Genomic DNA, 23,590 nt, shown 5'->3' on the forward strand with positions numbered 1-23,590 from the left:
CATGGGTAAAATTGTGTCCTAAGCCTAAGAAATAATTTAAGTCATGCTAATAGGATACCCTCCTGATTTAGATGCTTTTTTTGGTTTGTTTTTTGGAGAAGTTTCTTTTAGTAAGAATCAAGCACTGTCCTGCATGCTGTAGTCCGTGGGGTGGCAAAGAGTCGGACACGACTGAGTGACTGAACAAGAAATTCTCCATTCACTGACTTTGCAATACAAACCAGTATCAACTTCACAAAGTTATAGTAATTCTAGTATTTAATATTTTCACTTAAAAAAAAAAAGAAATCCAAGTGCCAGATTAGCTGTTTAGGAATTTTACAGAAATAGGCTCTTCACTCAGATATCTCCAATTAGCAACACACAGACCCAGTTTTGTCTCATTCAGTTTTCAACTGCTAACAGAGTCCTCTCAGTTTAGATGTCAAGTCACCTGATTCAGGAGTTTTGTTTGTGGTTAAAATATGACAGATTAAAAAATTCAGAGTATCTTTTAAACATTATCTTATTTTGCTAGTGCCTTGATTCTACAACTGTTTTCATTTGTGGTACTATTACATTCGCCAGTTTAAAGCTACGTTTATAGTTCGAAAATTATTAATTTCACTTGTATCAGAGCTTTTTGTATCCAGATGATATGGCAAAAAACATTCCATGTTTGATTTAGAAAAATTGCAGCACTAAAAGTCACAGAATTCTCATCTGGTATTAACTCAGCAAATTTTTAATTGGAGAGGATTGTTTATGAAAGTTTTCAGGACTATTTAAATAAAGAAATTAAATGGCAACAGTTTAAAGCAGGACAGGGACAAGTCGCCCTGCCAGAGATAAGGCTGATTCCAGAAGCAGCAGTGTGCATGCAACCCTGGAGCCCAAGAGAGCAGTACATGGATTTACACTGAATACCAAGTAAAGCCAGATTTTCAGTCTAAGTGATGGCCGCCAGGACTAGGGACGGCCGAGCTGTCATTACAGAAGGAAAGAACGTGACGGGGTCCTTGACGCTGCTCTTCCTTTACAACCTCTGCCCACAGGATGGAAATCAAGGGCTAACTCGCTGGGCTGCTCACCACTTCCCATTACTAGTCCTTTACAATTCTGGTTCACAGACTCCAGAAGGACTGCAAGCCATCCAGTGTAAAGCGTACCGTCTCTAAGAGCAGCTCCCTAGTAAGAGAGGCAATGTCTATAGACACACATTTGCACATTTAACATTTGTGTTAAAATGCACAACCAGTAGTGGTTGTGCATTTTACGGAAGGGGAACAATCAATTTCAAGTTCCACAAAATGTTTTACTATCATAAAGAAATTATACATAATAAAACACTGTTTTCAGACTTGCCTCACCAAAAACATGTCAATAATTAAAGATATTATATACACACAGAAATAAACGATTTTCAAAGACAATCAAATCTACTTCTTCAAAGTTCAGAGCCTACCACTTAAATCTGTGAGTGTTTTAATTTATAAAATAATATCTAATAATTTTCCTAAGTATTATAGGGCTTCCCAGGTAGTGCTAGTGATGAAGAACCCACCTACCAATGCAGGAAACAAGAATTGTGGGTTTGATCCCTGGGTTGCAAAGATCCCCTGAAGGAGGGCACAGCAATCCACTCTAGTATTCTTGCCTGGAGATTCCCACGGACAGAGGAGCCTGGTGGGCTATGGTCCACAGGGTTGCAAAGAGCTCGATAAGACTGAAGTGACTTAGCATAGCACATTAAGTATTCTATTTTGGAGATATAAAACCAAAGGCTATTTTGAAAGAAACACTATTTTCTTCTGTGCTATTAACACATGTAGTAAAATCTTTTAAGACTGAAGGGGATACAGTTCTGCTTATACACTTTTATCAATGAGGATGGTTTACAGGAAGAGTACAGAACATAAAGTTCAAGGAATTATATCCACACTACAAAAGTTCCCAGTGCCAAACCGACCCTAAGTTTAACCTGTCTGCCAGTTACCACTATAATCACCTTTTATTACTTGCACTTGTTCTACTGGAAGACCCATTAAGAAGCCAAAAAAGTTTTAAATACATTAACTGTTAAAAACAACAAAGAAGCGTTTAAAGAAAGAATATATTTGAACCATATAAACAAACAAAAGGTATTACATAAGAAAAATAATGTAACAATTTATGTAAGTACCTAACATATGAGCATGCTCTTACATCTAAAACAAAAAATATAACGGTAACATTGGTACTATATATATATATTTGACAAGTGTGCATTAAAGAATTCTCTAATATAAAACATTTAAAATGTGGAGAATATTTTGCCAAGACACAGAAAACAACTGTTAAGATAGGCACACCCACAATTCTTATAAAAACGTGCTTGTGGAAGATAAAACTGATCCGAGCATTCACTTCTCAGGTGTGAAGAAGTTCTGAAACTGTAAATCACTGGATATTGCCTCCCACTTTCGCACTGTTTGAGTTTCAACACTGATTAGTATAAATTATGAATTACACAATTAGTTTTATTTTTAAAATTTTAGTGTTTCTGCCAAGGTTCCATATAAAATGCATCTATTTAGTATGAATACTTAAAACAGCAACATCATTTGTATAAAAGTTACTTTCTAATTTTTTTTAAAGCACTGTTGTTTAGAAAATAGTTATTATAACAAATAGTGCTCTGGAAAATCTGAAACTACAAATCAATATGCTCCATTAACCATAAGTAGATCTAATAAGCCCTAACTAAAAAGAACACAAATGTAAAAAGCTGATAAATTTAAAGATTATAAAATTGGTTTATTGTAAAAGCAATTCAAGAATACCCAGTTAAAATCTTATTCCAATGCCACCCAATACAACCAGGAAGCAGTTAAACACTTTTACATTAGGAACAAGGACAAAAAACAAGAAAGACCACATCAAGGCTGTGATTCAAATTCATAAAGAGAAAGGATTAGGTCTCCTTCAGGTCAGTACAACGGGTACGATTAGGTCAAAGCACCGTGTCCTTCAGACACCATGGTGCTGCCACAACACTGAGGTATAACTGGGTAAATCCAAGTTGTCGGGGAATGAAGAACTCCATATTTTTGTTTTGTGGGTGTACTTAAGTGATTGAAATTTTAGGAACAACTGCCTTTAATGACAGCAATATGCAAGACAAGTTTTTATTGAAGAAAAAGAAGCTTATAAAGTTCTCTATCAAGGTCCCACTAAATCTTCACAGCCCCCCTCCCATTTTCCCACCCTCTTCCCTAATCTAAAGCTACTCTGCTGATATATAAGATGAGATCTTAATTTGTGGCTAATGGCAAATTGTAGGCACTCCTTCTAAGTAGCTTTGATCTTCTGCATATAAAGAAGCCAACATGCTGTATCATCCATCCATAAACTCAATTATGCATTCTAGGCAGAATTTCATTATTCCTCTAAAAAAAAAAAAAAATCAATACATCTATCTGCACAGTGGCCATTTCCCCCCAGACATAATTCAAGATTTAATCTTTCTGCTGTTTTAATAATAGCCTTAGAGTCAATTATTACGAATGATCGACCTATGAATCAATATATATAACACAACGACTGCATTTTGAGCACTGAAATTACCTAATATAAAACTTTACTTCCAACTTTTGCAATCCTCTAAACTGAAGGGTCAAAATACTTATATTTTGTAATCAGAAAAAAAACCCCACCTATTTTCCAAAGTTGAGGCTTTTCATAGCAGTTTTAGCCAGGAAAAGGAGAGATTTCATGTCTTATAAACCCTTGAAAATAAGGGCTTACTCTATAAACACTGAAAGACCCTTAATCGTAGAGGTGCTGCTAGCTGATGCCACTATAATTCACAAGCAAGTATTACTTCATAGCTTATATTGAAGGGTTGATTCATGCTCATTTTGTTCCTTTAAAAATACTCTTTGGAAAACATTATTATTCCTGTAGACACATACTCTAGTTATATCTCTTCCAGTAAAAATAAAAGTATAATCATGATTACCTCTATTTCTTTGCTAAAATCAACTAGTAATATACATTAATCTGATCACTTTACCAGCTAACTTATGACCTTACAGTATCCCATATACTATCCAGGGTAAATTCTCAGCATATAAAAGTAGGAGCAAGTCTTATAAGTAAAAACAATTTTGTAGGCAATATTTCAATGTAGTCTTTAATGTGTTCATTATAAAAGAGAACTAAACTACTAGATTTTACTTCCAAAACTAAGGCGAAGGTAATCTTCCAAAGCTAAAGGGGATAATAAAGCCATTTCTTGTTTACTTCTTTCAAATTTCAGCAGATAATATCCACTGTGTGCCCAGAGGTCATACAAGACTCCTCGAGGCACTATCCATAAGAACAGCCCTTTCTAGAACACTAAACCACCACCACCTGCACACTACCCCAACCGGATTTAGACTACTTGTGAAATATAAACTACTAGTCTTGTATTCTAAATGCATACATTCATAGCTACCATTTTAAAATAAATTGGAAAGTAGGGAAAACTCAAAAAAAAAAAGATACATTCTGCTATCACACTATTATAAACATTATAAGTGTGTGTGTGGGTATATATAAAGAGAGCTGATTACCAAGATTTAAATAAGATGGTAAAAAAAACCAGGACATGTAGATTTACCAAAGGAACTATAATAACTGTCCCAAGCTACAAGTATAAACAGATGCACTACAATGGTAATTTGCCTTAGATTCTGAGGAAAAAAGAAAAAAAAAAGAAAAACCCCTAAGACAATAAAAATCCCAATGAAGACCAAAAAAAAAAAAAAAAAAGAAAACAAACAAACAAAAAAAACCCACAATAAAACCCACCAAAATCTATACTAGAGTATGTGGCAATAATTAATATATTTCTATGGAAATTATCTCAAGCCTTATAAGCTCCTAAAATAAAATCAAGGTCACTATGTGACTAATGATAGCACTAGGAGGAAAAAAACCCACTGAAAGTAAAACAGTCTTCAGCCTTGGTTTCAGCTAGCTCTTCAAATCAGTCTAAGTACTAAACATCAGATACAACATTTTTGGCTTGTTAGACCAGTAAGTCATGTTTTTCCACTGGCCAAAGGCAGCTGAAGAACAATTGCTTGAACAAACTAAATGCCGTGACATGAAGCATTTGACTTCCAAGTCTGAGTATTTAGTTAAAATGATTGGTGAACATCTAACTGGGCAAAAGGAATGGCATCCATCATCCAAACAGGCTCACTTCCCCCAGCCCCCAAAACAAACAGTAGTTATAATAGCAAAAGAAACAAAAAAGTTTTTTTTTTGATTCCTTAGAGCCAACTATGGAAGAGGTCAGCAATATATTAACAGCAGCAATGGACAAGGAAGAGCAAAATAGTGGATGAAAGAATCCTGCTGGACGTTTGTTCATCTTTTTCTGTATTAGCCAGAAGACTGCCCCTGGCTTAACTGGAAATTTCAGGTATAGGTCTTATCTCCTTAGATCCTTCACAGATTTAGAATTCAGTCTACCTGAGGGCTCTATAACCATGTAAGAAAGCTTTCTTTATCTAGCTTGGTGGCGGCCAAAACAGACTCCATGTCGTTGAGGATGTCGGAGCTCAAGGCTTCTTGCAGGCTCGGCATCAGCTCCTCCCCTTCTATGTTCATCCCATCTCCCTCCAGGGTTCCGAGGTCCACGTTTGTCCCAGGAATGGCTTCAAGATAGTCTGGGAAACGGTTCTGCTGGGAGGGCAGGGTGCTTTGGTTGATAGTGTCACCTAGATGGACCAGAGAAAGAAAACAGGTCCTTTTCGAAAAGCTGGCATCATGACACGCACAGGGAGAGAAACACATTCCTGACAGACTTCCTCCACTGATGCCCACAGTTTACTTTAGGCCAAACAACCCACAGACAGCAAAGTCACAACGCCAAGTGTCCTTCTGCTTCATGTGTTCAGATACTGAACAAGTGTGACTGCTGACTACTGCATGGTCAGCACTGAAGAGGGTTCTGGAAAGAAATTCGCTGAAACATTATATACTCAAGAGAGAGAGGACAGGTATGACATAGCTGCGTCAGTACTTTTCGTTGAAACATTATATACAGCGAGAGAGAGCAGGTATGACCAACACTGTCAGCACCTGACTGCTCCGGGCGTGCACCACCACAGTAAGGTAAAACATGAAGATGAACGGGTGTATCTGTCTTTCTCTAAGTACACACTGGGAACAGAATAAAAGAAAAAGGCTGCATGAAACTCTGTCCCACTCTCAGGAGATTCACATTCACAACAGCAAAACCACGCCTCCCGTAAAACCACGCCTCCCAGAAGTCCTTAGAAGAGTAAGTCTTCCTAGCTTTGCTTACAGGTCTCCCAAACTTACCTGGCCAAGAAACCTTTTTTGCTCATGATGATGTTAACATTCATGAACACTTCAATGGAATATGCTTTCAGAAAAACTAACAAAAACCATTAATTGTTATAAAAGTTTAGAAAGAAGGGAGAAACGGGGGAGACAGGAAAAGTGTTATGAGTGAAATGGGTTTGAGGTGACTCGTACGGATGATTTCAGATCCAGGGTGGTGATGACGAGATGGTGGTGTGGATTCCCAGGGACACGGACGCCATGGGCTGGATGCACACCATCCCCGCCAAATGCTCCCAGAAGCGGCCAGCTGAGGGGCCAGCTAGCCGGAGAGCTGTTTCACTGCCCAGTCAGCTCGTGCCCTCTGATAGCTGCCAAGTCCAGGTCAAAGGGTAAGCCACAGGAGCAAGGGTTCTATCGCCACTTCTGTGGGGCAGGTTTCAAGCTCCTGAAACTCTTCTAAGAAAGGAGGTAAGGCCACCGCCCAACCTTTCCAACCTGCCAACCTGAGGCACGCATCACCTAAGTTGGACAGAAGACCCTCACAAAAAGAGGGAAGCAGACAAAGAATCACATACACAGAGACATATAAATCAAATACAGAGCTCTTGCTCTGAAGTTAAGAATAAATATCCATATAACAGAGACTTCTAATATGGTCCTCAACTGCCTTGCCCATTAACTCAATATTTTAAATGCTAAGTCATGTCAAATAGAGATAAGACATCCATGACATTTAAAAGCTCGGAAAAGACTTCAATTACAAGACGTTATTAAAAAAAAGAAAAAAAAAAACCAACAACAAAGCAGGGCTCAATTAAGTTTATAGGATCTTACCTGGTTTTCTTCTGAATACTCTTGGCTCACTATAGTTTATCAGACCCAGCAATAAAATGACTGTATCTGACTGAAAGCTAGATGACCAAGAGGAACAAAAAGTACCAACCTGTATCCATCTCATCAACACTGTTCAGGAAGTCGTCAGGGGTCCGAGGGACGCTGTAGCTGCTCATGCTGAGTCCGCTGTCTGTGCTCTCGTCGCGAGAGTGATAGGTGCCACTGTGAAGAATGAGGGTCACAGACCGACGCAACACACGTAAGAAAAGATTCCAAGGTGAACACAAACACTTGCTCAGTACCAACGTGATTCCCGGAGGGTGAGCGAAGACTCCTGCCCTGCAGCATCTGAAACAAGTGCCCTCCTTCAGGGCTGGTACCAAGCTCCTGTGCTATGAAGCGAAATGGACAAGTTGATCCTAATTCAGACTGGCAACCTCAGGGGGTCAAAATTTCTCCTAAGGTTCTGTGGTCATAGGGAAAAGCAAGATACACCCAGCTTTCCTGAGTGACAGGAAACTCTCGGTGTAACGCCATTTGAATCGGGGGGCTCCACACAGCTCATCTGTCTCAAGGTCTCTGTGCCCTGAGTGGCAGTGGTCACAGGCATGGGTCAAAACACAGCTTTTAGGTGGTAATAAGACAGGCCTGCACTAGCTTCCTGCTGAATTCCTTGGCTCATGCAGAGTTTAAGCCAGAAAAATGAACCCTAAATAAAGAACCAGAATTTCTTTTTGAACTGGGCCAAAACAGATGAGTCACTGCTGATAAGAACAGAACGCACTAGCTTGATTTCCTTGCTTCTGTTTGGGAAAGTGGGGGGAACCCCAAACAAATACCTCAGCATGAAATAGGAGTCCTGAGAGTTCCAATGGAAGGAACTGATTAAAAACAAAAACCAAAACAGCCCTGCAAGGCACATAGCTTGAGAAAAACAGAACCAAGATAGATTTTTACTTTAGGCTGAATGAAAAGTATCACAGATTTACATACAAGTATGGTAAATATTGTAAAAAAAATCTGGAAAAGGTCAGTTTTCATTCCAATCCCAAAGAAAGGCAATGCCAAAGAATGCTCAAACTACCGCACAATTGCACTCATCTCACACGCTAGGAAAGTAATGCTCAAAATTCTCCAAGCCAGGCTTCAGCAATATGTGAACCATGAACTTCCTGACGTTCAAGCTGGATTTAGAAAAGGCAGAGGAACCAGAGATCAAATTGCCAACATCCGCTGGATCATGGAAAAAGCGAGAGTTCCAGAAAAACATCTACTTCTGCTTTATTGACTATGCCAAAGCCCTTGACTGTGTGGATCACAATAAACTGTGGAAAATTCTGAAAGAGATGGGAATACCAGACCACCTGACCTGCCTCTTGAGTAATCTGTATGGAGGTCAGGAAGCAACAGTTAGAACTGGACATGGAACAACAGACTGGTTCCAAATAGGAAAAGGAGTACGTCAAGGATGTATGTTGTCACCCTGTTTATTTAACTTATATGCAGAGTACATCATGAGAAACGCTGGACTGGAAGAAACACAAGCTGGAATCAAGATTGCCGGGAGAAATATCAATAACCTCAGATATGCAGATGACACCACCCTTATGGCAGAAAGTGAAGAGGAACTAAAAAGCCTCTTGATGAAGGTGAAAGTGGAGAGTGAAAATGTTGGCTTAAAGCTCAACATTCAGAAAACGAAGATTATGGCATCCGCTCCCATCACTTCATGGAAATAGATGGGGAAACAGTGTCAGACTTTATTTTTCTGGGCTCCAAAAATCACTGCAGATGGTGACTGTAGCCATGAAATTAAAAGACGCTTACTCCTTGGAAGGAAAGTTATGACCAACCTGGATAGCATATTCAAAAGCAGAGACATTACTTTGCCAACAAAGGTCTGTCTAGTCAAGGCTATGGTTTTTCCTGTGGTCATGTATGGATGTGAGAGCTGGACTGTGAAGAAAGCTGAGCAGCGAAGTATTGATGCTTTTGAACTGTGGTGTTGGAGAAGACTCTTGAGAGTCCCTTGGACTGCAAGGAGATCCAACCAGTCCATTCTGAAGGAGATCAGCCCTGGGATTTCTTTGGAAGGAATGATGCTAAAGCTGAAACTCCAGTACTTTGGCCACCTCATGTGAAGAGTTGACTCATTGGAAAAGACTCTGATGCTGGGAGGGATTGGGGGCAGGAGGAGAAGGGGACGACAGAGGATGAGATGGCTGGATGGCATCACTGACTCGATGGACGTGAGTTTGCGTGAACTCCGGGAGTTGGTGATGGACAGGGAGGCCTGGCGTGCTGCGATTCATGGGGTCACAAAGAGTCGGACACCGACTGAGGACTGATCTGATCTGATGGTAAATATCCTCAGAACACTACTTTCATAAACAGAAGACTTCCCTAACCTAGTAGCACGGAGACACCAGGTGGCATCGACAGTAAAGTCAGGGGTTCTCCTAATTCTAGAAAACCTTACAGCACAGTGTGAAATAAAGGCAACTGTAATTCTTAACAGTCACTGACTACAGAGGGAACTTAACTTTCCTCACAGCTTGGACGTTTGAAGAGCTGTTCAGTTTACACAAAAATTAAATAAAAAATAACTAAGCTTTAAAACCAAGCTTTCACAGTTGCTCAAGGTTGAGAGCCCAAGCCCTTAAACCTCTTCCCTACATTACTCAATGCAGTTGCCTTGTTCCCTCTTTCACACTGTATATTGCAACCACTAGTTCAATGCTTCTGTCAGATTTTGGCAAGATTCGAAAGCCTCACACAGATCCAAGAAAACACAAATTTGCCTCTGAGACCATTTGTACACAATGCAGCCACTTCGGAGAAGCCCTCAGGATGTGGTTTGTTTTTATTTTGCCTGACTCCATCTGGGACAAGGGCTTGGTCCTAGTCATCACTCTATTCCCATTGCTCACCACGGGGCACATATCAAGACACTCAAGACTCTGTTACAGAATGGCTGAATTTACACAGTTGTTCAGAGTTCTTTCCAGGCCTCAGGGGAAGCACATGGGCATTCCTGAGGACAGAGTTCACAAGGCCATTTCCCTGATTAGGAACTGCTCCTTGCAGCCCCCATCTCCCTCCAGTGACACGCACTGAGCATCTGCTACTATGTGACAGGGATGAGACAAGGCTGAGCAATCGGAGGTTAATGACAACAGCCTGCAACTGATGCTTTCTGAGAGGCTCACAACTTCAGGGAGGGAGGGGAACAAATACATATACAAGGGCTACAGTGCTTTCAGAAGAGCAAACTTTCAAAGTACAGGGGAAAGGTTTAATGGAGCAGAATGCCGGAGCTGGCCTTGAAACACCTGAGTAAAAAGGAGACGAGTCAATGTACCACCACCACCAGAGTCAACTCCATGGGCAAGTTAGGGGAACAAGTGCTTAGAGTTTAAGGAATATCATAAATTAAATACAGGCAGTGGGGGAAACCATCCAACGTTTCTGAAAAGAAAAATGCTAGAGTTACATGTGTGTTTTAGAAAATGGGGTACTACAGACAGGAGACATGGGATTCTGCCCTGAGACTAGCAACTCTGGGGATGATTCACTCTGTTCTTTACCAGAAAAGAGAATCTTAAACTGTAGCTTAGCTTTTATCAAAAGTTCTAAGAATCTGCACAAACGACTACCAGGAGGCTACGCGGTCTCCATCCCTCTTTTCTAGATGGTCTCATTTTATCCCTGGACCAATAAACACAAGCCTTCAGTGACATGGGTACTGGAATTACATTGATCTGAAATTTCCTCTGTGGGGGAAAAAAGGTCTGTGGCTATGACTTTTCTGGCTATTAACCTCAGAATTATAATTTTCTATAAATACACTCAATTATTGGCAGGACTTTAAACTGCATGTATCAGAGAGTAAATACAAAACTTAAATACATTTTAGATGGCCTTTGAGTTGTCCTGTTTTCAATGTCATTTGTTTCCAGGAGTTTTTCATTTCCCTTTTGATTTTTTCTTAGATGGCCTTTGAAATCAAACCAGTCAATCAGGCCACCAGCACTAATCTTAAGATAAAGCAAGTTTATTGTACTAAACATTTTGGTATGACAAGATATCTTATTTTTCTTAGGGTCTGGCTGTTTTCAATTCAACTTGTGAGAACTGAAAGGGTAGCATAATAACCTTCCTAAATCAATATACCTTTCAACATTCTTAAAAGTGCACTGTCTAAAACTGATTACAAACAAAAGCAAAGACCAGAAAGCATTTGTTCCTTATTTGAAAAATCGAAACTGCATAAATACTTGACAATCTACAAGAAATAATTGTAGTCAAGTCTTAGTTTTAAATGCCTTTCTAGGCAAAGATGATGATCTGTCTCAGCCTGTTCAACACAGCACTACATATAATAACATCTTTGCAATATACCCGAAATCCAAGATTTCTGGTAATTCACTAAAAATCATCCTTAACTGTGCTATTTTGGAATACTCTTTAATATTAACACATTACTTGAAAGAGACACAACCTTACTTTTTATCTCCTTGACCTATAGCCCTTAAGAATATGAGGCCTTACAGTGCTCCTGTAGTGAAACTTCTCAGGTTGAACACTTAGGTGGAAAATTCCTTCCAAAGATTCTTATAATGCTGCCCTAAGCAGGTTTAAGATGCCTTTTTTTTTTCCTGCTTTCATAGAAAGGCATTCACATGTTCCTTCATGATTCTGCAAGTAACTGTTAGTCAACAGCACAGGCACAAGCAAACACGTGACTCTGAGTAAGTATCCCCTCTACAAGTCTCAACAGCTCATTTCCTCTCACAGCAGCCAGCGTCTAATCCTCAAGCTTTATTGTACGAGCCCTTTATGGAGAGATTCATTTACAGCCGTGGTTCTTGGCCCACACGGATGTTCAAACAGCTTATTATATATAAGAACTAAGGAGAACACTGTAAGCTGTGATTTTTTTCAGATGTTGGCCAGTAGCAACTCTTACCAACCTGTTAAGAAAGGGATCTGAGCTATTGGTCGTCATGGTTCTCAATTCCTGAGACATCCCAGGAGAAGATACTGGATTTTGAGTCCCACCATCCTGCTCCAGTGTTGGTAACTGGCTACGGAGAGCTAATTCCTAAAAAAAAAAAAAAAAAAAATCAACACAAACAGAATCAATCCACTAATTAACAAATTTATCATTAGATTTAAAGTAATAACCCTGTACATATAAAGCTTAAGTATTAACATCTAAAAGTTATTGAGTTGACCAGTCAGAAGGGCCAAGTTCTTCTCTCCATTTCAAGTCACTGAACATTAAATTACATAAACTGAAAGTTTATCCAGGCTTACTAACCCCCCAACATATACTTAACTAACTTAACTACTTAGTTTTCTCTTGTTATTTTATTCTGGCAGACATGCCTAAATCCCTCCTTTAGAATAGGGTGGCAAGTCTGACCAACTCTCATACAGTTTCATATATTTGGCACCAGTAATAAAAATAAGGTCAAAAGAACAAAATTTGGTGATTTACCAAGACACCAACACTCCTCACTGCCCTTCTGCACTGTTTTACACTTTGGTATCAAGCGACTCAATCTGACTTCAGGTTTTTCAGTCTTGAGCTACGGATATCTTCAGGGGTATCCAACAGTTTCTCAGCAGGATACCACCTGGAAACTGAGCAAAAGCTGTGAGCCATCACTACTGACTGTTTCAGAAGGCCTGCCCCAACATGCTTTCAAACATTCTAGGTCCCAGCTTTTCACCTGCCCAGGGCTCCAAGGCTAGTTCACTTCTCTCTGGCCAAGTCCTACACCTTCTTTACCAGCTTGTCCTTTCCTCACCTTTTCATCCATTCACCGCACCCTTCTCTGAGGATTTCCACTGTGCCTCTCAAGCTCTCATCAGCATCTTCTGCTAGAGATCAGCTTTCTCCTCCTTGACAGTTTTGGTCTGACTTGAAACGTGGCTTTCTATCACAAAGGACACTTCCCAGCTCTTGCAAGTGGGCAAGCCTGCTCACCGAGGCACACACCACCTCCAAGACCCTCCCTCCCAGGGCACCACTGGGTCCAGAGGCCGTGGAGGTATTCTCTGAGCTCTGCACCAACATTTCTAGACTTTGCAACGACCACTTTTTAACTCAGGTTTCTCTCTTCTAGATACACCATCCTTTAAATGGTTTCTTAGCCAGAAAGTCATGACAGAATGCAGAGGGTCTGTGAACTTCGATGGAGAAAAAAAGTTACATCTTTATTTCATTAAACCGTAACTGAAATTTAGCATTTTCTTCAAGTATGTTAGGCAACAAACAGTAGTATTTACTATACCTCCGATTTTTCATCAGTAGAAAACATTTTCATATCATACTCCAGTTGTTAAGTTTCTTAAAAATGTTCACTGCTATTCCAATATTAGTCATAAGACATGCCATGATCTCTCATTACTTATACATTATGCAGATGATTTATTCAACATGGGAGCTCCGTAAATTTCTGGATTCCAATGATCTTTATCCCCACATACCTCAAAACCACCCATTTGTACAGCCAAGACCTTGCTATTCAAAACCAAACCTGCCTGTACAATCTTTACGCACGTTTGGGACAATGATCAGTGTTTCACTTTATTCAAACTGCACTTTACCACTCGGGAACTATCAACAGCCATGCACAAAATCTACATAGTAATCTAATGTTGAAGTTCCTGGATTTCTACATTGCAACAGCACCGTTCACTACTGTATTTCCATCAGCAGCTCCCTTGTCATATCCTGAACTGGTATACAAAGTTCTTTCCCAGAAATCTTACACATGCTCATCCTGCTTTCTGGGACCGTATTTTTTCTTTCCACCCAGTTCCACCCAATAAGAGGTAGAACTCTTACTATTCCAGGTTACTGGCTGTTTTCCCCTACAAGCTTGAACTCAGGCCTGATCATTTTATTTATTCCTTTAAAATTTGTTTTAAAATGTATTTATTCCTGGCTGTGCTGGCTGGGTCTTCCCTGTCACGTGTGAGCTTTCTCTAGCTGCGCTGCGTGAGGGCGCCTGTTTCCCGAGGCTGCAGCCCCTCCTGCTGCAGAGCTCTGCTTGAGTGCGCAGGTGCGCGCGCCACGGGGCCCAGCCACCCCGAGACCTCCTTCCGAGTGGGGGGTTGAGTCTGTGCTCCCTGAACTGGCAGGTGGACCCCCAATCACTGAACCACCAGGGAAGCCCTGAGTGGATCATAGTAAATACACACAAGTACCTTTAAGATTCTTGATACACACACAAATTTTGTTTCAACACAGCAAATTCCAACAATGAATCAATACTAAAAATATGCTTGCTACATTTCTATGCTGAGATTGCTAAGAAATGCTAAGAGAAAAACCATACAGCTATCCAGATTATCATAAATTAATTCTCTGGTCTTGGCTGGGCCTCTAGTATCACTTACTTTTTTTTTTGGTGGTGGTCGTGGTTGGGGGTGGGGGTGGTTCTTGGTTACTTTTTCTCACATTCTCATGATTACTACTCCAAATCTGGCACACTCTCCCAAGCCCCCAGTCACTCACGTGCTCTCCCTTTCTCCAGCTCCCTCCCATTTAAATCAGGACACTACAGGTCATCAGCCACAATCATGGTTTTCTGGTTCCCCCTGTCACCCTGGGCTGCTCCCACAAAGCCATCTTCATTCATACTTACATCTTCTCTTCCAGGCTTAAAAAATGGATTCCCCACCGCCAACTCCTATTCTAGGCCAACCCAGGCTCCTAGCAGCTTCTGGGGATCCCATTTACTGGTTTTCTCTGTATCTTCTATCTAACATCACCCACGCCCCACTTTCATCTTACAAAGTAACAAGTGACTCTAAAGCAAAGACAGTTTGCACTCCCCACAGACTGCAGGTCTGTGATATGGCATGTTTTCCTCTGATACTATGTCTTTCATACATTCTTCTCTTGACTAAAAAAAGAACAATACTTCTATTTAAGATCCAGTTACCTTCTCTAGGTAATTCTCCAGAACGACCCCATCTCCATCTTTAGATTGAATTACACAGATGGACATTATGTCTTTAACACCCTGTTCACTTCAGTTCAGTTGCTCAATTGTGTCCAACTCTTTGCGACTCCATGGACTGCAGCACACCAGGCTTCCCTGTCCATCACCAACTCCCAGAGCTTGCTCAAACATACGTCCATCGAGTCAGTGATGACATCCAACCATCTCATCTTGTCATCCCCTTCTCTTCCCGCCTTCAATCTTTCTCAGCATCAAAGTCTTTTCCAGTGAGTCAGTTCTCTGCATCAGGTGGCCAAAGTATTGCAGCTTCAGCTTCAGCATCAGTCCTTCCAGTGAATATTCAGGACTGATTTCCTTTAGGATTATTAACTGGTTTGCTCATCTGTAACTCCATGGACTGCAGCACACCAGGCTTCCCTGTCCATCACCAACTCCTGGAGCTTGCTCAAACACATATCCATAGAGTTGCTGATGAAATTCAACTGTCCAAGGGACTCTCAAGAGTCTTCTCTAACACCACAGTTCAAAACCATCAATTCTTCAGCGCTCAGCTTTCTTTATGGCCCGACTCTCACATTCACACGTAACTACTAGAAAAACCATACTTTAACTAGACGGGCTTTTGTTGATAAAGTAATGTCTCTGCTTTTTAGTGTGCTGTCTAGGTTTGTCATAGCTTTTCTTCCAAGGAGCAAGCGTCTTTTAATTTCATGGCTACAGTATCCATCTGCAGTGATTTTGCAGCCCAAGAAAATAAAATCTGTCACTGCTTCCCTATCTATTTTGCATGAAGTGATGAGACCGGATGCCCTGAAATTAAGTTTTTTGAATGCTGAGTTTTAAGCCAACGTTTCCACTCTCCTTTCACCCTCATCAAGAAGCTCTTTAGCTCCTCTTTGCTTTCTGCCATAAGGGTGGTGTCATCTGTATATCTGAGGTTATTGATATTTCTCCTGGCAATCTTGATTCCAGCTTGTGCTTCATCCAGCCCAGCGTTTCTCATGACTACTCTGTATATAAGTTAAATTAGCAGGGTGACAGTATTCAGCCTTGATGTTCTCCTTTCCCAATTTGGAACCAGTCTGCTGTTCCGTGTCCAACTGTAAATGTTTTTTCTCGATTTGCATACAGGTTTCTCAGGAGGCAGGTAAAGTGTCTGCTATACCCATCTCTAAGAATTTTCCACAGTTTGTTGTGATCCACACAAAGGCTTTAGTATAGTCAATGAAACAGAAGTAGATGTTTTTCTGAAATTCTCTTGCTTTTTCTATGATCCAATGGATGTTGGCAATTTGATCTCTGGTTCCTCTGCCTTTTCTAAATCCAATTTGAACATCTGGAAGTTCTTGGTTCACATACTGTTGAAGCCTAGCTTGGAGAATTTTGAGCGTTACTCCTCTGGTGTTTGAGATCAGTGCAAGTGTGTGGTAGTTTGAACATGCTTTAGCATTGCCTTTCTTTGGGATTGGAATGAAAAGTGACCTTTTCCAGTCCTGTGGACACTGCGGAGTTTTCCAAATTTGTTGCCATACTGAGTGCAGCATTTTCACAGCATCATCTTTTAGAATTTGAAATAGCTCAGCTGGAATTCCATCACCTCCACTAGGTCTGTTTGTAGTGATGCTTCCTAAGGCCCACTTGACTTCACATGCCAGGATGTTTGGCTCTAGGTGAGTGATCACACCATCATGGTTATCTGGATTATTAAGATCTTTTTTGTATAGTTCCTCTGTGCATTCTTGCCACCTCTTCTTACAATCTTCTGCTTCTGTTAGGTTCATACTGTTTCTGTCCTTTATTGTGCCCATCTTGGAATGAAATGTTCCGTTGGTATCTCTAATTTTCTTGAAGAGATCTTTGGTCTTTCTCATTCTATTGTTTTCCTCTATTTCTTTGCATTGATCAATGCAAAGTTCAGTTCACTTCAGTCACTCATTCGTGTCCGACTCTTTGCAACCCCATGGACGGCAGCACGTCAGGCTTCCCTGTCCATCACCAGCTCCCAGAGGTTGCTCAAACTCATGTCCATTGAGTCGGTAGTGCCATCCAACCGTCTCATCCTCTGTCGTTCCTTTCTCCTCCCACCTTCAATCATTCCCAGCAGCAGGTGACCAAAATATTGGAGTTTATGCTTCAACATCACTCTTTCCAATGAATATTCAGGACTGATTTCCTTTAGAATGGACTGGTTGGATCTCCTTGCAGTCCAAGGGACTCTCAAGAGTCTTCTCCAACACCACAGTTCAAAAGCATCAATTCTTCAGTGGTCAGCTTTCTTTACAGTCCAACTTTCACATCCATACATGATTACTGGAAAAACCACAGCTTTGACAAAAAGATCTTTGTTGGCAAAGTGATGTTTCTGCTTTTTAATATTCTGTCTAGGTTTGTCACAGCTTTTCTTCCAAGGAGCAAGCGTCTTTTAATTTCATGGCTGCAGTCACCATCTGTAGTGATTTTGGAGCCCTAAAAATAAAGTCTCTCACTGTTTCCATTAAGACTTTCTCTCTCCTAGAATTCTTTGGAACTCTGCAGTCAGATAGCTATACCTTTGCTTTGCTCCTTTTTCCTTCTGCTTCTCTTCTCAGCCTGACATATATATGTACTTAGCACTTAGTACACGCTTATCTCAGCATTTATCACAAGATATTGTAATCATTCCTTCACTGTTTCTTCTCTGTCCCTAAAGGTACAAAGTGAATAAATTAATGGATGCTTTGGAGCATAAAAGAGCTTCTAAACACTTTGAAGAATTTATATTGCTATTAAAATATGAGGATGTTAAAAGCAATAAAGTTTAAAATGAGTAAAATTACAGGCTCCAGATGAGGTTGATGACTCGGGAAGAGGCATTCTTTTGTTTTCTGTGTACCTAGTTTTGACTTCTTGCAACATGAAGCAAATAGATCATTACTGAAACAACTTAATAAACTGGCTATACTTTTCATATTGTCCTTCACAACTTTCTTACCCTTTTTGATCATTTCTATTTTTTTAAGGTTTTATGAAGCCAAAGCTAATTGCCATGTGCAAAATCTCCATGTTCTCATTCTGCCACATTGCTTGTTTGAAGCTGAAAGATATTTCCTTCTTGCTATCTTTAACAACTGAATTTCTACTGTCAGCAGACACTGAAGAACCAACTATCCACATTTACAAAGAAAGGTAATTTAGAGATGTGAATAAGAAGGCCGATCTTTCTTATAAGTTGCTCAAGAAGATATCCAACCCCCCCGACAGGATACGGAAATATATACTTCTCATCAAATCTATTTTTGAGTCAAGACTAAGAGCAACTAACCTAGGGATTCACCTAAACTGAACTTGAAAGGAACAAGGGGGGAAAAATGCCACTTTATTTACTGGGAGTGGTGGCAGGATGATGTTAGCATTAACAGTAGGGAATACGGCGTGAAAACACATGTAATGTGGTAAGGCCAATAATACAAATAACATATACACAGATTACGGAACCCATACACACCAGGTATGAATATTCAGCTGAGGTTCGAAACTTCTAGTTACAGGAAAAATAAACAAAATCCCAAAACCAACCAGGGTTGATTAGAAGTACTTTTTGAAGTTTTATTGAGGTATAATTGATATATAATAGTTTATACATATATTATCCAAAGATGGGTATATTTTCACATAGCTCAGTATTTGCTAAAAACAAAATGACTTCAAGTAACTGAAGTTGACTTGGTAGCTCCCTCCCCAAAGCATTAATTCTTTTGTTAACATTTTCATCTGCTGTGAACATAATTTATTTCATGGACTTCAATAAGGAAGATCAACATTTTTGTTGATATTTTAAAGAAACTGTCAAGAGTTGGGGAGGAAAACCATATGTACTTATGTAGGAAAACAGGCCAACTTCTCCCCACTTCTTATATATAAGTTTGGAGTTCACATGAATATGAAAACAATAAGGCCCACTTCCATATAAACACACACACACACACACACACATCCATATAGAGATGGAAAATCGCAGAAGTGTCTGACTCTGTGCTTTGCCTCGTCAGGTTTTAAAGGAAAGTGAATGTGGAGTGAGGTTAACTGAGAGAGTTCCTCCCTAAAGCTGTCCTGCTGCCAGTGAGGAACAATTAGATCATGGGTTTTCACTGTGAGTAAGCTTTATAATTCTTTTTATTCTTAGCCAAGGACTGCAAATGTGAAAGTGAACACACTGCATAAAATTAACAATTTTGTAGTAAAATATTAAAAATGTTTCAGATTAAAAATGTTTCAGAGTATACAGAATTTTTGCTAGTGACTTTGTGAGCTTAGTTGCTCAGTTGTGTCCGATTTTTTGCGACCCCATGGACTGTATCCCCCCAGGCTTCTCTGTCCATAGGATTCTCCAGGCAAGAATACTGGAGTGGGCTGCCATTCCCTTCTCCAGGGGATCTTCCTGATCCAGGATTGAACCAGGGTCTCCTGTATTGTAGGCAGATTCTTAAACGTCTGAGCCACCAGGAAAGCCCAGTGCCTTTATAGAAAAATAATTACTTTAATATGGATAAATATGAAATGAAGTTACATAATCTGAATTTTTTAATCAAAAATATTTTATATAAACTTTCTTCATACTATCCATCTTAAAATAATGCCTGTATATATCTACATATACCTATGTAGAATACATCCATTCTATTGAAATTATTAAAAGCATTTTGGATGAATATGAACATTATTTTGTAATTGAGTAAATCTGGCATAGCTGTTTTAAAAATCAGCCTTGGGACATATTTGGATTGTCTACAAAAACTGATTTCAGTTGAAACATTTCATGTTGAAAGTTACGTCTATCTCTAAAGAAGCTTTTTATCCGAACAAATGTCTAAAATTAGAATACTGAGCTAAAAATACAAGTTCGTCAAGCTTGTCTTTTCCCAAAGGTAGTCAGAATAAATAGTATGACAGACTTTCAAAAATGGAGAACTAAGCAAGTTATATGAAATTCAGCCAAAATTTATCATGCTTCTGTATTTCAAAGGTCAAACAGTTCTTTTAGAGTATTTGACTTTTTCTAACGGAAGCAAGTATTTTTAGCTCATTTTATTCTGTAATAATACAAAAATGTGGTGACTTTTCCCACTGAGCCTGTAAATCTTAGCTAATCTGGGATGCGTGTGGAGCCAGGGCTATCTGCACTGTAAGTCAAACTCATGGACCCAGTTTGGTCTGGAGGGAACTTTCCAGGATGGTTTATAAAGGAAAACAGGATGCGCCTGGTTTATATAGTGGACTTTTATGGACTCAAAATCTAGACATAAGCCATTGGTCCTTTTAAAATTTCCCTTCTTTTATTTAAATGGCAGTACCATTTCTCATAGGGTAAAAAAGATACTTTAAGATATTAAGTATTTTGGCTGCATAAAAAATTGATGCTTTGGTTCACATTATTTAGAAAAATAAGGAGAAAGGCAGTAGAAGAAGTCAGTAGTCCGGAAACACTTTGAACACTGCTAGATTACTAGCCCACTCCAGTGTCCTTGCCTGGAGAATCCCAGGGACGGGGGACACTGGTGGGCTGCCGTCTATGGGGTCGCACAGAGTCGGACACGACTGAAGCGACTTAGCAGCAGCAGCATCAGATTATTAAATTCTTAAGAGTACCCAAATGGAGGCATATGTCTATACAAAATCAAAATTTAGAAACCAGTCAAATATCTATCAATAGGTGAACAGATAAACAACTGTAGCATATTCCTACAATGGAATACTAGCAATAAGAGGGAATGAACTATAGATATAATATGAATGAATCTCAAAATAATCATGTTAAAGTGAAAAAGTTATGATCCCATTCATAGAAAATCCTATAAATTTAATGTCAACTTTACTTTCTTAAAGCAACTTTTTTCTTCAGCCAATACTATTTATGTCTCATTTCTGGATAATACATGGCACACAAATAAGTTTCCCCTTCTTGAACCCAATCTATTTATAGTAGGTTAGTTTAGTGAACTAGAAACAAAAATTTAGAAATGGAGAAAAACTCTAAAAATACACATCTTTTAAACAGTTTGTCTTGGTAATAGCAGTTTACGTCAACAATTTTTAAAACACAAGGAAAAAAGCCATTTCCTTCAACCATTCAAGATAGGTTCTCGTCATACCCCATTTTCTAACACAGTTTTAAACCACCATAGAATATTTAATCATGTAAAAAATTATTAAAACATTTAACCAATGTTGAGAATGCTTTTTGTTTTTTTAAATATTTGTGGCACTTACCAAAGTTATCTTCAACTTCAGAACAACCTTTTTGACTAAAAAATGTGTATGGATTTGGGGATAGTTATGAGAACTGTATGATAATCTTAAATTCTTAAAAAGGGATAATCAAAATAGATTTGCAGTTTTATGTTCCCACAGCATGATCCTGAGATTCAACACTCTGATCGATTCAACAGATCTGATCTCTTTTGTAATTTATGCTACCTCACTGGTCTCAAAGTAATAAAGTTACTATAACATTGTTCAAATTACCATGACCTTAATGAATAAAACAATGAGATAATCTATTAGAGTACGCAGAGCATGAGGCTGAATTTCCTCCCTTCTTATACAGTTTTTAATATGCCCATTAAAAATAAAATATTCATGGGAAAATACCAAAATGAATCTATGATTTACTCAATACTAAGACTTCAAAAAGGAGAGATAATCTTAGCTTTTCTAGTATCTGCTAACATAAAAGAGAGTCTGGAGGGAAAGAAAGCCAAAAACTTGCTATTATTAAATTCAGAAAAAAAAAAATTGCAGTGATTATTTTCACATGGCTCTGAAAAGAGGTATTATTTTGCTCTATTTGACTAAAACTATGGACATCTGAATTTCTTCACCATTTTGGGCTAAGAGTGTAGTACAATATGTTTGATATTAATACTACAATATTAATTTTTATTTATTTAAATTATTTTTTATTAATTTTTTTAATCCCTCAAAACCAGTAACTGACCCTGGTGTGTATTTATTACTATATACATGGAATGGCAACTACACAATATTCATTAGCTGCAAAATATTTTTTGCAATATAAATAATTTCTATGAAGCTATAATTTCTATGACAAGTAAAGCAATTACTTGCTCAAAAATAAAGTTAAGATACCTATACATAGCAGTCTTATTTCTATTTTCTGGGTTTTTCAAGAATTCTGATGAGGGCTCTTGGGGATGTGTTTTGACCTAGGCTTGATGAAAGAAATGGAGAATCTTAATTAGTAAAAGGGAAGGGCAAAAGGATTCCTCATGAGTGGGATCATGGCAACAAGACAAGAGGCGTGCACTTGGCTGAAGGAAGGTAACTGGTTTAACCAGAATTGAGAGAAAGAAAGAAGACTACTGACCACAGACCATACACTAGCCAGGCTGCAGAGTTTAGGCCTGATCTCACAGGTACTAAGGGAACCACAGGCGGTAAGAACCTCATTCTTAAGCCTAAAACAGGTAAAACATTCACACTCAGGTGGGGGAACTATTTTTTCTCCAAGTTGAACATTACATGCATGCTCAATCTCACAGAGCAAAGACAATTCTTACAGTTTCAAAGTTTTGTTGTTTTTTCTTGAGACTAGAAACTGCTTTAGAAACATAAAAATAGCTAATCAGAATTAAATTAAACAATTTAAAGCTCTATGAGGACAAGTTTTTCCAAAATTCTGCCAACAAACCCTAACAAAGGGGATAATTTCCATTTTTAACTAAGAAGATATACTAATGCCTTTAAAGTTGTCTTAATTTTTCAGAATTTTCCATTACCCTCACCCATACTGACACTAGCTTACATGACCAGAGAATCCTAGAGTATAGAGAATGCTACAGTACAGACATGTTTTGTTAATCCTATGCAGAAGTACTTAGTAATCTGTAAACATTTTGAAGTCTGATACCTTCCCATAGTCCAGAGCAAATGAGCTATATAATTATAAAATAATGTCACTGATTTCATTGTGTTTGTTAACTCATCTGTACTAATTTATATTAGAAAAATAAAAACAAATAAAAACAAAGATATCTGACAACTTTGAACAAAACTGCCTGGCACTCAAGTATTGAATGGATCCACTGCTTTTTGTTCATTATTCCTTTGTACAGTCTCTTCTTTGATACTGGAAAGTTTCTTCTTGCTTTCTTGATTATCTTGGTAACCTTATTTAAAGGCATCTTCACTTAAGACTGTTCTTTGTGAAAATTTTCCTGACATCTACATTAAGGTAATCTAGAAAATAAGTAGGATGAGAAAAACACAAATACTTGCTTGATACAAATACCACCAGTTTCTACGTATTTAAGCAATTCCAAATGTAGCCCTACATTGGAATTTCATACATTTTCCCAATTGTGCCAGGTAAATACACTGACAACTGAAACTTATATAACAAGCAAATAATATTTTATTCTCCACACATGGGAAGCTAATTTAAGAAATAAAAC

General features: G+C 38.9%; 1 protein-coding gene across 12 annotated transcripts in view; it reads right to left on the reverse strand.

The window, feature by feature from the left end:
- Nucleotides 1-2,073: 2,073 nt before the first annotated feature.
- Nucleotides 2,074-23,590, reverse strand: part of YAP1 (Yes1 associated transcriptional regulator) — a 135,415-nt gene continuing 113,898 nt past the window's right edge. For all 12 annotated transcript variants that reach the window (XM_024975715.2, XM_024975713.2, XM_024975714.2 and 9 more), the window contains 3 exons: nt 12,132-12,262; nt 7,268-7,380; nt 2,074-5,732 (listed from right to left, as the gene is read on the reverse strand). In XM_024975715.2, coding sequence (XP_024831483.1) covers nt 5,494-5,732; nt 7,268-7,380; nt 12,132-12,262 — 483 coding nt within the window. In that variant the 3' untranslated portion in view covers nt 2,074-5,493. The remainder of the gene's footprint in view (nt 5,733-7,267; nt 7,381-12,131; nt 12,263-23,590) is intronic.

The sequence above is a fragment of the Bos taurus genome, chromosome 15, assembly GCF_002263795.3.
Source record: "Bos taurus isolate L1 Dominette 01449 registration number 42190680 breed Hereford chromosome 15, ARS-UCD2.0, whole genome shotgun sequence".
Taxonomy (NCBI): domain Eukaryota; kingdom Metazoa; phylum Chordata; class Mammalia; order Artiodactyla; family Bovidae; genus Bos; species Bos taurus.